This window comes from Erpetoichthys calabaricus, chromosome 7 (genome assembly GCF_900747795.2).
Source record: "Erpetoichthys calabaricus chromosome 7, fErpCal1.3, whole genome shotgun sequence".
NCBI lineage: Eukaryota > Metazoa > Chordata > Cladistia > Polypteriformes > Polypteridae > Erpetoichthys > Erpetoichthys calabaricus.
Genome location: NC_041400.2, coordinates 180,949,827 through 180,962,304, shown reverse-complemented (window position 1 = coordinate 180,962,304; position 12,478 = coordinate 180,949,827). Strand labels below are relative to the sequence as shown.

The 12,478-nt window shown below is 42.6% G+C and overlaps 1 protein-coding gene across 3 annotated transcripts in view; it reads right to left on the bottom strand.

Annotated features, from left to right (window-relative positions):
- Window positions 1-5,110: 5,110 nt before the first annotated feature.
- The window catches only part of clta (clathrin, light chain A), a 72,741-nt gene continuing 65,373 nt past the window's right edge, over window positions 5,111-12,478 (bottom strand). For 2 of the 3 annotated variants that reach the window (XM_051929939.1, XM_028805796.2), the window contains one exon: window positions 5,111-5,562. In XM_051929939.1, coding sequence (XP_051785899.1) covers window positions 5,391-5,562 — 172 coding nt within the window. In that variant the 3' untranslated portion in view covers window positions 5,111-5,390. Of the gene's footprint in view, window positions 5,563-11,574; window positions 11,611-12,478 lie in introns of all 3 variants that reach the window. The other variant, XM_028805795.2, reaches the window with a different exon arrangement.

Here is a 12,478-nt window from a genome sequence, read left to right as displayed (position 1 = left end):
CTTCCCCCATAGGGGTAGCTTTTGAAGCATCGGGCATCAAAACTGTGACAAGAGACAAGTGTGGGAAAGAGGCACCTATGGAAGTGATGCGGAGATTAATAATAATATATTTATATAGTGCCTTTCCTATGCTCAAGGCACTTCACATAGTTTAAGAAAGAATTGCAGGGTATATGGTATATAGCATTGTCCTAAACCAGATAGATAAAGAAGATTAAGACAGTAAATTCCGTGAAAAAGCTTAACAGACAACATAAGTGATGGTCTCGCACACACTCACACACACAGGTTACATGAGGTAAACTTAAAGAGGGGTAATAACGTCAGAGCTAAAAGCCTTCCTGAACAGATGAGTTTTGAGTTGTTTTTTAAAAGAATTCATGGAGTCAGCTGACCTGATTAATTTCGGTAGGTCATTCCAGAGTCTGGGCGCTATACAGCTGAAGGCCCTGCTGTCACCCATGGAGTGTAGATTAGTGAGGGGCACAACAAGATTGCCAGAATCAGAGGACCTTAGTGGGCGGGCAGGCACATAGTGATGGAGAAGGTCACTGATGTAGTTTGGCCCGAGGTTATTTAAGGCTTTGTAGGTTATTAGTAGGATTTTATATTCAATCCTATAAGACACGGGGAGCCAGTGAAGACGGAGCAGGATGGGTGTGATGTGCTCGCTGCTGCTGGTTCGAGTAAGGACTCTTGCAGCTGAGGTTTGAATAAGCTGGAGCTGTGATATAAGATTAGAAGGGGCACCTGCCAGTAGGGAATTACAATAATCGATGTGGGATGTGATAAAAGCATGGACAAGTTTCTCAGCATTAGAGAAGGAGAGGAAGGAGCGAACACAGGATATGTTACAGAGGTGAAAGTAAGAAAGTTTCTTAATGTGATTTATGTGGGCGGAATAAGAGAGGGAGGAATCAAAAATGACATCAAGATTTTTTACAGTAGAGGCAGGTCTGATGAGATCACCGCCAAGATAGACTGGGAAGGAGCTCATTTTATGAAGTTGCATTTTAGTCCCAATTTGCAGGAGTTCAGTTTTGTTGCAATTTAATTTTAAAGAGTTCTGCTCCATCCAGGTTTTAATTTCACTAAGGCAGGTTGTGAGCTGAGAAAGCTCTGATGAAGTTCCACTTTAAACATTGAAGTAGAGCTGAGTATCATCTGCATAAAAATGATAACCCAGTCTATAGCTACGAATAATATGGCCAAGGGGAAGCATATAAATACAGAAAAGCAGAGGACCGAGGACAGAGCCTTGAGGGACTCCTTGTGTGACTGGCGTTGAGCTGGATCTGCTCTTGCCAAGACTAACAAACTCTTGCCTATCAGTCAGATAGGACTTGAACCACCGGAGGGCAGTGCCAGAGATACCCAGCATGTTCTCCATTCTGGACAGTAGGATGTCATGTCTGACCTGAGTGTCAAATGCTGCACTGAGGTCTAACAGAATTAATATGCTGGTTTGTCCAGAGTCTGCTGCCATAAGCAAATCATTGGTTACCCGTAGCAGAGCAGTTTCACAGCTGTGCCGCACCCTGAAACCAGACTGAAAGGGTTCCATCAAATTATTAGAGGTTAGGTAATTGGTGAGTTGGGAAGCTACAACATGCTCAAGAACTTTTGACAGGAAAGGTAAGTGGGAAATAGGCCGGAAATTGTTAAGATTGTCAGCATCAAGGCCAAACTTTTTTAACATTGGGGTTACAGAAGTGAGCGGCACAGAGCCAGTGTCAAGGGATGAGTTTATTATTGTTGTAACAGTCGGGATTATGGCATGAAGGCAGGATTTAAGTAGTGTGGTGGGGATGGGGTCCAGTACACAAGTAGTCGGCCTCATCTTACAAAGCAGGTCATTAACAAATGCAGATGTGACTGGTAAGAACTTAGAGAAGGAGCTGGATGGAGTGGGAAAACAGGGAGAGATATAAACAGATGATGTATTTGTTAGTTGAATTATTTAGATCTTTAATTTTGTTATGGAAAAAGTGGAGGAATTCCTCACAGACTTCAGTAGAAGAGGTAGTTGGGCCAGATGCGGGTTTGAGTAGTTTATTAACTACAGAGAACAAAACCCTTGGGTTATCATGGCCACTTTCTATTATTCTACCATAATGCGTGTTCTTGGCAGAAGTTAGTGCTTCTCTGTAAGCTCTTTGGTGATCAGAGAAAGCCTGGATGTGCACGGTGAGGCCAGTCTTACGTGACATTCTCTCAAGGTGTCGGCCAGCTGCTTTCATAGATCGCAATTCTGAGTTATACCAAGGAGCTGAACGTTTAAAGGAAACCTCCTTATGTTTTAAAGGAGCCGTTTTATCTAATGCTGAATGAAGGGCTGAGTTATAATGGTCAACAAAACTATCTAGTGTTGGTGGAATAGGTGCAGACAGTAAAAGATCAGAAATGGATCCAGAAAGGATAGAGGGACAGATATTTTTTAAGGTTTTGGAAAGAAATTTGACATTTACAGGTAAGAGGAGGGAAAGGCAGTGAGACGGTGAAAAATACTGCTTTATGGTCAGAGAGTCCCAAATCAGTGCTGTAAATGTTGGCAACAGATAGTCCAGAAGTGCAGATCAGATCCAATATATGACTGCCAGAGTGGGTGGGAAATCAACATGTTGTGTCAAGTCAAAACAGTCCAGTAAGGACAGGAATTCATTTCTCAGTTTAGATGTGGGGATGTCAATATGGATGTTGAAATCATCAAGAAGGATAATTCTCTGGGAAAGTGAACTTAAGTGGGTTAAAAGTTCAGTGATCAGATAAGAAGGATGCATTGTATTTTGGGGGACGATAAAGAACAATGAGTGAGACAGGACCAGATTCCGTTATTAGTTTAAGAGCCAGGCACTCGAAAGACAATGGACAGTCAATGGGGATTCTTTTGATGTGTAAATCCATTCTGACAGTAACTGCAAGTCCACCGCCTTGTCTTGAGCTGCAAGGCTCTGTGTGGAAAGTGAATCCAGGTGGAGTCGCCTCCATGAGAGATATAAATTCATTCGGTTTTTGCCAAGTCTCCGTTAAGCACAGCATATCAAGTTTGGTGTCAATGATGAATTCTGACAGCACCAATGCTTTGCCATTAAGAGATCTCGAGTTAAACAATGCAATATTAGTTAATGAGGCTTCTTTTAGTACAGAGCTGTGATCGGAGTTTATTTTACAACAAGGGGGCTCCGCCTCCTGCTCGCTTCGCTCGCCTACCCCCGGCGTTTTGAACCCGTGCCCGCTGTGCAGCCGTCCTGCTTCTGCGGTGTGAGACGCGCGTTGTAGGCGTCCATGTTCATTGTATGTGTCTATGCGGGCTTGTTTCTGCAGCTCCGTTAGTGGACCTGTATGGTTTTGGAGCTGAGACAGTTATGCTTCCGCGGTTTCAGACGCGCGTTGTAGGCGCCCACGTGTATTGTGGAGCTGTATAGTTTTGGAGACGTGATCGTGACTCCAGTAGTTCTCCGTTGTGTACCGTCAGTAATATGAATAATTGCACTTACTGTTAATACGGAGCGATGTCTGTGGTTGCACCGTCAATAATGCATCACTGTAATGTGATTCACCTATGCTGTATAGTTTGGACGTGTGAGGATGACATACGTTTAATACGGAGCGTTCGCCCGTGTCACTCTGGGGCCCCCCACTGTTAATACGGAGCTCCGTCCGTACTATTATGTGGTGCACTGTGGACCACTGCGGACTCTGTTTGTATCTCGGTCACTCGAGCTCATTCGTTTTGAACCCGTGCCTGCTTTGCCTCCGCAGTGTGAGACGCGCGTTGTAGTCGTCTACGTACATTGTATCTGTCCATGCAGGCTCGTTGTTGTAGCTGTGTGGTTTTGGAGCCGAGACAGTTTTGCTTCCGCGGTATCAGACGCGCTTCCGCACTATGTCGGGTTTGATTTGTGAACGTTTGTGGACTCCGTAGTGTGTCCCGTTTCACTCTGGGGCGGGGCGTTGACTCCTCTTGTTTTATTATGTCTCCTGCGTCCATGGGCATGTACCTGCTTCCATATTACTTCTCTCCCGTTTCACTCTGGGGCAGGGGGCTTTGTGTGGCGCCTGCGCAAAATGTCTCCTGCGTCCACGGGCATGTCCCTGCGTACGTATCCGGTTTACCATTCTCGGTTAGTAATATGGATAATGTAAATTTGGCACACGGACACTTCTGTTTCCAGGGCCATGAGAAGGACGGCATATTCCTGAGCAAACTGTTGAATGAAGAGTGGTCATAATTATTAGGAGTTATCAGCAGATTATTGTACACCACAAACCAATCAATCTGCACGCACATCCAAACCTTACTGAATGCCACCTCTCCTACTTTCTTAACTACAGTGGCTGTACAGAACATAATCACTGTTCTGCATCCTTCCTCTTTAGCTTTGTTCCTTATTTCAAAATACATGAACAAGTTTGCTTAAATATTTTCTTCAAACACAGTCAAGAATTAAACATATCAACAGGGCCCATCATATTGAGAGGTTTACATGCTCGTGTGCTGGTGTCTTTGCCTGAATGTGCAGTTGCTATGAAAATATATTCTTGTTCAAACACACGCCAGTTCTCCACGACATTGCCATCAAACACCAGCGGTTCGGGTCATGCCGTCAATGTATATTCAATTACCTTCACTCGTTGCATTTCAATGAGACTTCACTCCTGGGGACTTCTCCACGATGGTGAATGACGAGTGGTCACAGTTATTGAAAGTCACCAAAGGTTTATTGTCCACCACGTTAATCTGCATCCAGCCCTGTAAGCAGGTCCTCCAACTTACAGGGAACAACTTGGGGGCCGGTGGCAGGATTGGCACTCCAGTGTGGTGCTGGGGTGTCACCCGCCGCAGCCCCCCAACCCAACAAACAATTCAATCTGCACGCACATCCAAACCCGCCGACTTCCTTAACTACAGAGGCTGTCAACGTGCCTAAACAACTGTTCTCCAGAGATACTCTGGTCATTTTGTCTAAATAAAACACCTTGCAGACTCGGATAGTCAATAAAATGGAAATAATTTTTTCTGTGCGGCCCGTTACCTGTCCGTGGCCTAGTGGTTAGGGACCACTTCTATACACGTTAAAGGAAAAACTTCACAGTTAGAATGCAGGTGTGTAGGCAGTCATTCTTCATTTTATTTCAAGTGATATACTTTTTTATTTTTCAAGTTTTAAAAATTAAAGAAAATGCATAGAATTTCATACTATCAATTACAATTTCACAAACACCAGTCAGCTAAACATGAAATTCACAATATGGTTTGGTCCAAATTAACAAAGGAGATATATATATATTTGTTTTAAACATTACTATAAGGGAATTTTCTGCATCCACAAGGTTCTCTGAGTTTTAAAGTATTGCGACATGGGGTTGGTTTCTCCTCCGTTATCTTCTCAGTGGACCAGAGGAGACTGCTTGAGAGAAATAAGGACCGAACGCATGCGAGACACATCTTTGGCCTGCTTGCTAGACTTGGGGTTGAAGTCACAAAGTCGGGCAACGCGTTCCCACTCGGTGCCCGGGTTAGTTTCATCAACGTCCACTGCAAGTGCTTCCTCTGCTGCCCTGAAATGTAACAGAGGGGGTTCAGCATCTGATTTTAGGTATAATCCCTCCGGAAATGGCGACTTTCCCCTTAGGATACACCAGAAAATCCTCAACACACAATAACCCAGCATTCGGCTCCCATAACCCTACTGTCATGAGTCTTTTAAGTCTACATTATGAAAATAGAAACACTTTCCCTTTAGGAAGCTAGAAATAAAAGAGTACAAAAAAATTAAAAGGTGGCAAAAAATACAGGATACATATTAAAAAAAGAAAACCACTCGACAAAATGGATATGCACAACACTTTAAAATATACAATTCTTAGGCCTACTTTCAAGATACGTCAATTCTACCCTCCCATCCCATGTCTGTGATTTTATTCCCTAACTTGATTGTTTTAGTGATCTTTGCAGATCCGTCATCAATTCATGTCACAAATGTGCTGAAGCAATAAAACGCCACAGCACATTTCTCAAACATCTGCATTTACAGAAGCAGGGAATAAAATGCTACGGGTATCCACAGTAATTCTACATTTCATGGCACACGGCAACAAACCTTTTTTCCCAGTTTGTTTCTTTCTCAGAGCAGATGTGTTGAACCTGATGTTTGAACTGTTTGTGAACGGTGATTAAGAATCGGGACGTCGTGTTAACGCACCCATTTGATCAAAGCGGTACGTGTTTTGTCTTTTTAGGTTGCTATTTGTTTTCTTCGTATCTTAGAATTTGCACATGAAATCGGGAAGTTGAAAGGGCTGTGATGGTATTTGATTTTTGACACTGCTGAAAGAAAAACAAGCTATGTGTGAAAATCGTCTAGTCGAGCCTACCGGTTGAGGTGGAGTGTGCGTGTCAAAGGTCAAACCTCCTAATTAACTGCAGAGTCATGGGAAGCCATTGGCCGCCAGGCATAATTCCACTACACACGTGTGCGCACGCACCCTCTCATTCAGTTCTTTGGGACGTAGCAGACGACCGAACATACGGAGAAGGTACAAACTACACACGATGATTAGAGCAACTGTGACGAGAACAGGCCATTCAGCCCAACAACCTTGTCCTTCCTAATCACACTGGTTGTCCAAAATAACATCAAGACAAGATCTGTAGGTCCGAAAAGTCCTACTGATCACCACACTACTTGTTAACTTATTCCATGTGTCTATGGTTGTTTGCAGGAAGAAAACAACCTTCTATCATTTGTGCGAAATGCCTGTTCTCGTCACAATTGTTCTAATCTAATCTTAATAAGTTCCCAACAGTGTCCCAATGTTCTTGTAGCAGAATTTATTTTGAAGTTACAACTGGGATCCACTGTACTAATAATGCCTTTCATAATTCTGAACACTTCAATCACGTCCCCTTTTAATCTCCATTTGCTTAGCCCTCCTCATAGCTCAAACCACACAGTCCTGGAATCAGACTAGCCGCTCTCCTATGGACTTCGTTCCCATGATGTGAAACCTTCCAATAAAATTCACCCATTAGCTGGGGTTTTGAACTCCGGGCCTGCAGGTTTTCATTCTAAGCCTTTTACTAATCAATGACCAGTTTTCACTGCTAATTGCCTTCTTTTTCCTTCATTCTAATAGCCCCGTTTTTAAGGATTCAGTCTTCTGAATTTATTCGTTTCTTTATTAAATGACAGCCAAACAGAAATGAGATATGAAACGAGCCAATAGATGACCAGCTAAACTAGGATTTCAAACTCCAACCAATCTCTTAATGAGATGAAGCTGATTCTTGCTGTTAATTAATCCTGTTATTTAATTCCATGGCTTGTTGCTGCTCTTCATCAGTATGCTGCTGCTGGAGTATGTGGATTTCCCCTTGGGATTAATAAAGTATCTATCTATCTACAGCGCATCCGGAAAGTATTCACAGCGCATCACTTTTTCCACATTTTGTTATGTTACAGCCTTATTCCAAATTGGATTAAATTCATTTTTTTCCTCAGAATTCTACACACAACACCCCATAATGACAACGTGAAAAAAGTTTACTTGAGGTTTTTACAGATTTATTAGAAATAAAAAAACTGAGAAATCCCATGTACGTAAGTATTCACAGCCTTTGCTCAATACTTTGTCGATGCACCTTTGGCAGCAATTACAGCCTCAAGTCTTTTTGAATATGATGCCACAAGCTTGGCACACCTATCCTTGGCCACTTTCGCCCATTCCTCTTTGCAGCACCTCTCAAGCTCCATCAGGTTGGATGGGAAGCGTTGGTGCACAGCCATTTTAAGATCTCTCCAGAGATGTTCAATCAGATTCAAGTCTGGGCTCTGGCTGCGCCACTCAAGGACATTCACAGAGTTGTCCTGAAGCTACTCCTTTGATATCTTGGCTGTGTGCTTAGGGTCGTTGTCCTGCTGAAAGATGAACCGTCACCCCAGTCTGAGGTCAAGAGCGCTCTGGAGCAGGTTTTCATCCAGGATGTCTCTGTACATTGCTGCAGTCATCTTTCCCTTTATCTTGACTAGTTTCCCAGTCCCTGCCGCTGAAAAACATCCCCACAGCATGATGCTGCCACCACCATGCTTCACTGTAGGGATGGTATTGTCCTGGTGATGAGCGGTGCCTGGTTTCCTCCAAACGTGACACCTGGCACTCACACCAAAGAGTTCAATCTTTGCCTCATCAGACCAGAGAATTTTCTTTCTCATGGTCTGAGAGTCCTTCGGGTGCCTTTTGGCAAACTCCAGGCGGGCTGCCATGTGCCTTTTACTAAAGAGTGGCTTCCGTCTGGCCACTCTACCATACAGGCCTGATTGGTGGATTGCTGCAGATATGGTTGTCCTTCTGGAAGGTTCTCCTCTCTCCAAAGAGGACCTCTGGAGCTCTGACAGAGTGACCATCAGGTTCTTGGTCACCTCCTTGACTAAGGCCCTTCTCCCCCGATCGCTCAGTTTAGATGGCCGGCCAGCTCTAGGAAGAGTCCTGGTGGTTTCGAACTTCTTCCACTTATGGATGATGGAGGCCACTGTGCTCATTGGGACCTTCACAGCAGCAGAAATTTTTCTGTAGCCTTCCCCAGATTTGTGCCTCGAGACAATCCTGTCTTGGAGGTCTACAGACCATTCCTTTGACTTCATGCTTGGTTTGTGCTCTGACATGAACTGTCAACTGTGGGACCTTATATAGACAGGTGTGTGCCTTTCCAAATCATGTCCAATCAACTGAATTTACCACAGGTGGACTCCAATTAAGCTGCAGAAACATCTCAAGGATGATCAGGGGAAACAGGATGCACCTGAGCTCAATTTTGAGCTTCATGGCAAAGGCTGTGAATACTTATGTACATGGGATTTCTCAATTTTTTTATTTTTAATAAATTTGCAAAAACCTCAAGTAAACTTTTTTCACGTTGTCATTATGGGGTGTTGTGTGTAGAATTCTGAGGAAAAAAATGAATTTAATCCATTTTAGAATAAGGCTGTAACATAACAAAATGTGGAAAAAGTGATGCATTGTGAATACTTTCCGGATGCACTGTATCTATCAATCTCATTCTGCCATAGCAGACATTTCCGAAACTGTTGATTTTTCTATTTTTTTTGAAGAACACCAATGTCAAAATGCTTTGGTGACCTAAGAGATCAACCTTACCAAGGCCATCACCTTTATTTATTTTCAGATATTGTGTGATGGGCAAAGGTGAGCTGGTCATGTGGCGGCTTGTTTTGTGTCTCACTATTGTTTGGCTGCTAATTAAGGAAAAAAGAGACGACTAAGGGTCCCAAGTCAAGTTAATTAAAACGCAGGCAAGCGAAGTTAATTAGCAGCAAAAACGGGTCACTAATGAAGAAGATGGTTAAAATGAAAACCTCCAGGGCTGGAGTTCAACATCCGTGATCTACAGTATATCCCTGTGTTCTTATTGAAGAATTTAATGTACACTAACAGCCTGAATCTGCTGTACTAATCCACCTCATCAGCATTAGAACATTTGAAAAACTGAGTAAGAGTGTGTGTGTAGATGCATAGTGGACAAGCTTGTTGTCTGATTGAGAGAGATGGGACATTTGACACTCAGACTTCAAAGCTTGTATCGGTTTAATGAATCCCACTGTTTTGAAGCACAAGTGACTGATGACGTCTGAAATTTCAAACATCATTGAGGCATTCGGCAGCACCCTGACTGCTTCAAAGCATTGCCTTGTCCCACATGCTATGAAAGTAGATGTGAAACTATATTATACACAGAAGACTTTGAACTAAATTTGGAATCCAGAATTTTGTAATCTGTTACACGACAAATTAAGTACCTTGCTATACTATTGTTATGCAATGGAACGTACAACATGTCATTACTACTCTAGGCCTTCTGTGATTTAAACTCTCTTATGTGTGCCCAGTCCCACAAGCACATTCTCTAAACCCAATGGATTAGCCCAGTGGATCGAGACTGTGACTTTTAAATGAGTTCATCAAGAACATGCGGACACAGTTGGAAACTTGTTAAGGGGAAATTCTGCACAAACATTTGAGGTTTTTCTTCACGCAGTGAACTACAGACAGAGAAAATAAGTTACCAACTGTTGTGGTAGACAGTAGGACTTTAGGGACCTTCAAAATTTGACTTGATGTTATTTTGAAAGCATTAGGTGGGCGCTGTTGGCCTGAATGGTCAAAAAAAACAAAACAAAAGAATCTTGGTAAGAGAGATGAGCATGAACCCAATGATCACTCTCTCTGAGCTCCAGAGAAGTTGTGTGGAGATAGGAGAAACTTTCGGAAGGACATCCATCACTGCAAGATTCTATCAATCTTGGCTTCGAAGCAGACAGAAGTCGCTCCTCAGTAAAAGACGCATGGAAGCCCTGCTTAAATTTTGCAAGAAGGCAAACTAAAGGACTATCACAGTGAGAATCAAGATTCTCTGGTCTGATGAAACCAAGACTGAATTATGTGGGCTCAATGGTGTCCTGTCTGCAGGAAACTAGGCACTGCTAATGCCTCAGGTCGTGGAGTTGTTTTTCAGGTGCCATGGACTGGGGAACAAGTCAGGTTTGAGGCAAAGCTGAAAGGAGAAAAGTACAGAGATATACTTAATGAAAACCTGCTCCACAGCACTCTGCACCTCAGGCTGGGACAAAATGTCACCTTCTGAAAGGACAAAGCTAAGACAACACAAGAGTGGCTTAGGGTCAACTCTGGTAATGTCCTTGAGTGGCCCAGCCAGAGTCTGGACTTGAACTGAACTGAGAATCTCTGGAGAGATCTGACCATAGTGGTCCACTGATGTTCTCCATCCAACGTGACAGAGCTTGAGAATTGCATAAAATCTCCATAACTAGGTGTGTATAGCCCAAGAGGACTCCCGGCTATAATCCCTGCTAAAGGGGCTTCAATGAAGTACAGAGTAAAGGGTTAGAATACTGAGATATTTCACATCTTTATTTTAAATAAATTTGCAAGAAACAAATTCCAAAATCCTGTTTTTGCTTTGCCATTCTGGGGTATCAAGTGTTGCTTGATTTGGAGACAAAATTAATTTCAATGATTGTGCACAACATAGCAAAATGAAAAAACAAGTTGTCTTAATACTTTCTGAAGGCAGTGTCAGTGGGGTCAGACTGTCTGACGGTGGCAGGTATCCGCAGTTCCTAACGCTGTGTTAAACATGTGAAACCAAATACCATCCCAGCCCTGATCGCTGAAGACCGTTGCCCAAAACAGCTCCACCTCAGGACACATCTGCTCTTCAGCACAGTTCTGACCACACAAATGACAAATGTAATGGACAGCTAAGTCAATGAGGACTCACTAACACTTTCACAGGGACAAATGTCCCACATCTGAAAAACACACAACACAAGGTTCACTAGCAAACACTTTTTTTTTAACATGGGGACAGACAGGCTCAAAGAGGATGACTGATTCAGCTTGAGGAAGCTCGGTTTAAGAGGATGATTCACATATCATCACCACCATCATCATCATCAACTTTTTTTTTTTTTTTTTTGTTGTTTTGTTTTTGTTTTGCTTTTTTTTTTTTTTTTTTTTTTTTTTTTACTTAACTGTTCTAGGCGGTAGCAAGGATGGTTTATGTTTGTGCTTAAAGGTGCATAGAAAAGAAACAAGAAAAGAGAGTTTATAAGTCAAATGTGGAAAAAAAGTAAAATAAATTAGCATGATGCAGATGATCAGCAAGGCATGCATTTACAAAAAGCAAGGGATGACAATGAACATTCTTAACATCTGACACCCCAATTACCATTTGAACTTTGTACTTCCCTAACCAAAAAACTGAGATTTTCATTAAATGTGAACAAGTAGAAAGGATACAAAGCCAACTCATGGCAGCTGAGGCAGAAAAGAACCCAACAATCGAGGGGAATACATTGCTGAAATAAAGGAGGGTGCTGTAAAACATGCTAGACATGTAAATAAATACACAAGGCAGCAAATGTTAAACATGGCAACAGGCCGCACACATGCAAATGCAGTCTAACTGAGGCTATCTGGACGCATCAAGCTCAAAAGCATGCACTCTCCGGCTGTGTAAAGGGGCCACCAGGACAGTAGGGGGCAATGCTATCTTACAGATCATTTAGAGTTTTGCTGCATTATGAATAATTTGTTGACTTGCTAATGTTTGGATTTCGAAGGTTGAATCAGCTCGGAAACTTCTACAAGGGAATGATTTGCTTTCTACCAGGAATATCTACAAAAGCTGGAAGGAAACTACAAGGTGACTGCCATAATATACATCATCATATATGTGTTCTGGGTTTATTGTGGGTTTTGAAACACCAGGAATCAGTTCCCACTGTTTGCCCTCAACACTTACACATTTTAATAAGGTTCTGTTTACTTTTCTTTAATCTTGTGACCTCGACAATCAGAGCCGTTACTTCACCGACTGTATAAATATAGCCGCAGATTCATGATTCCTTCGTTCCTCAGTGGATATAACATCTTT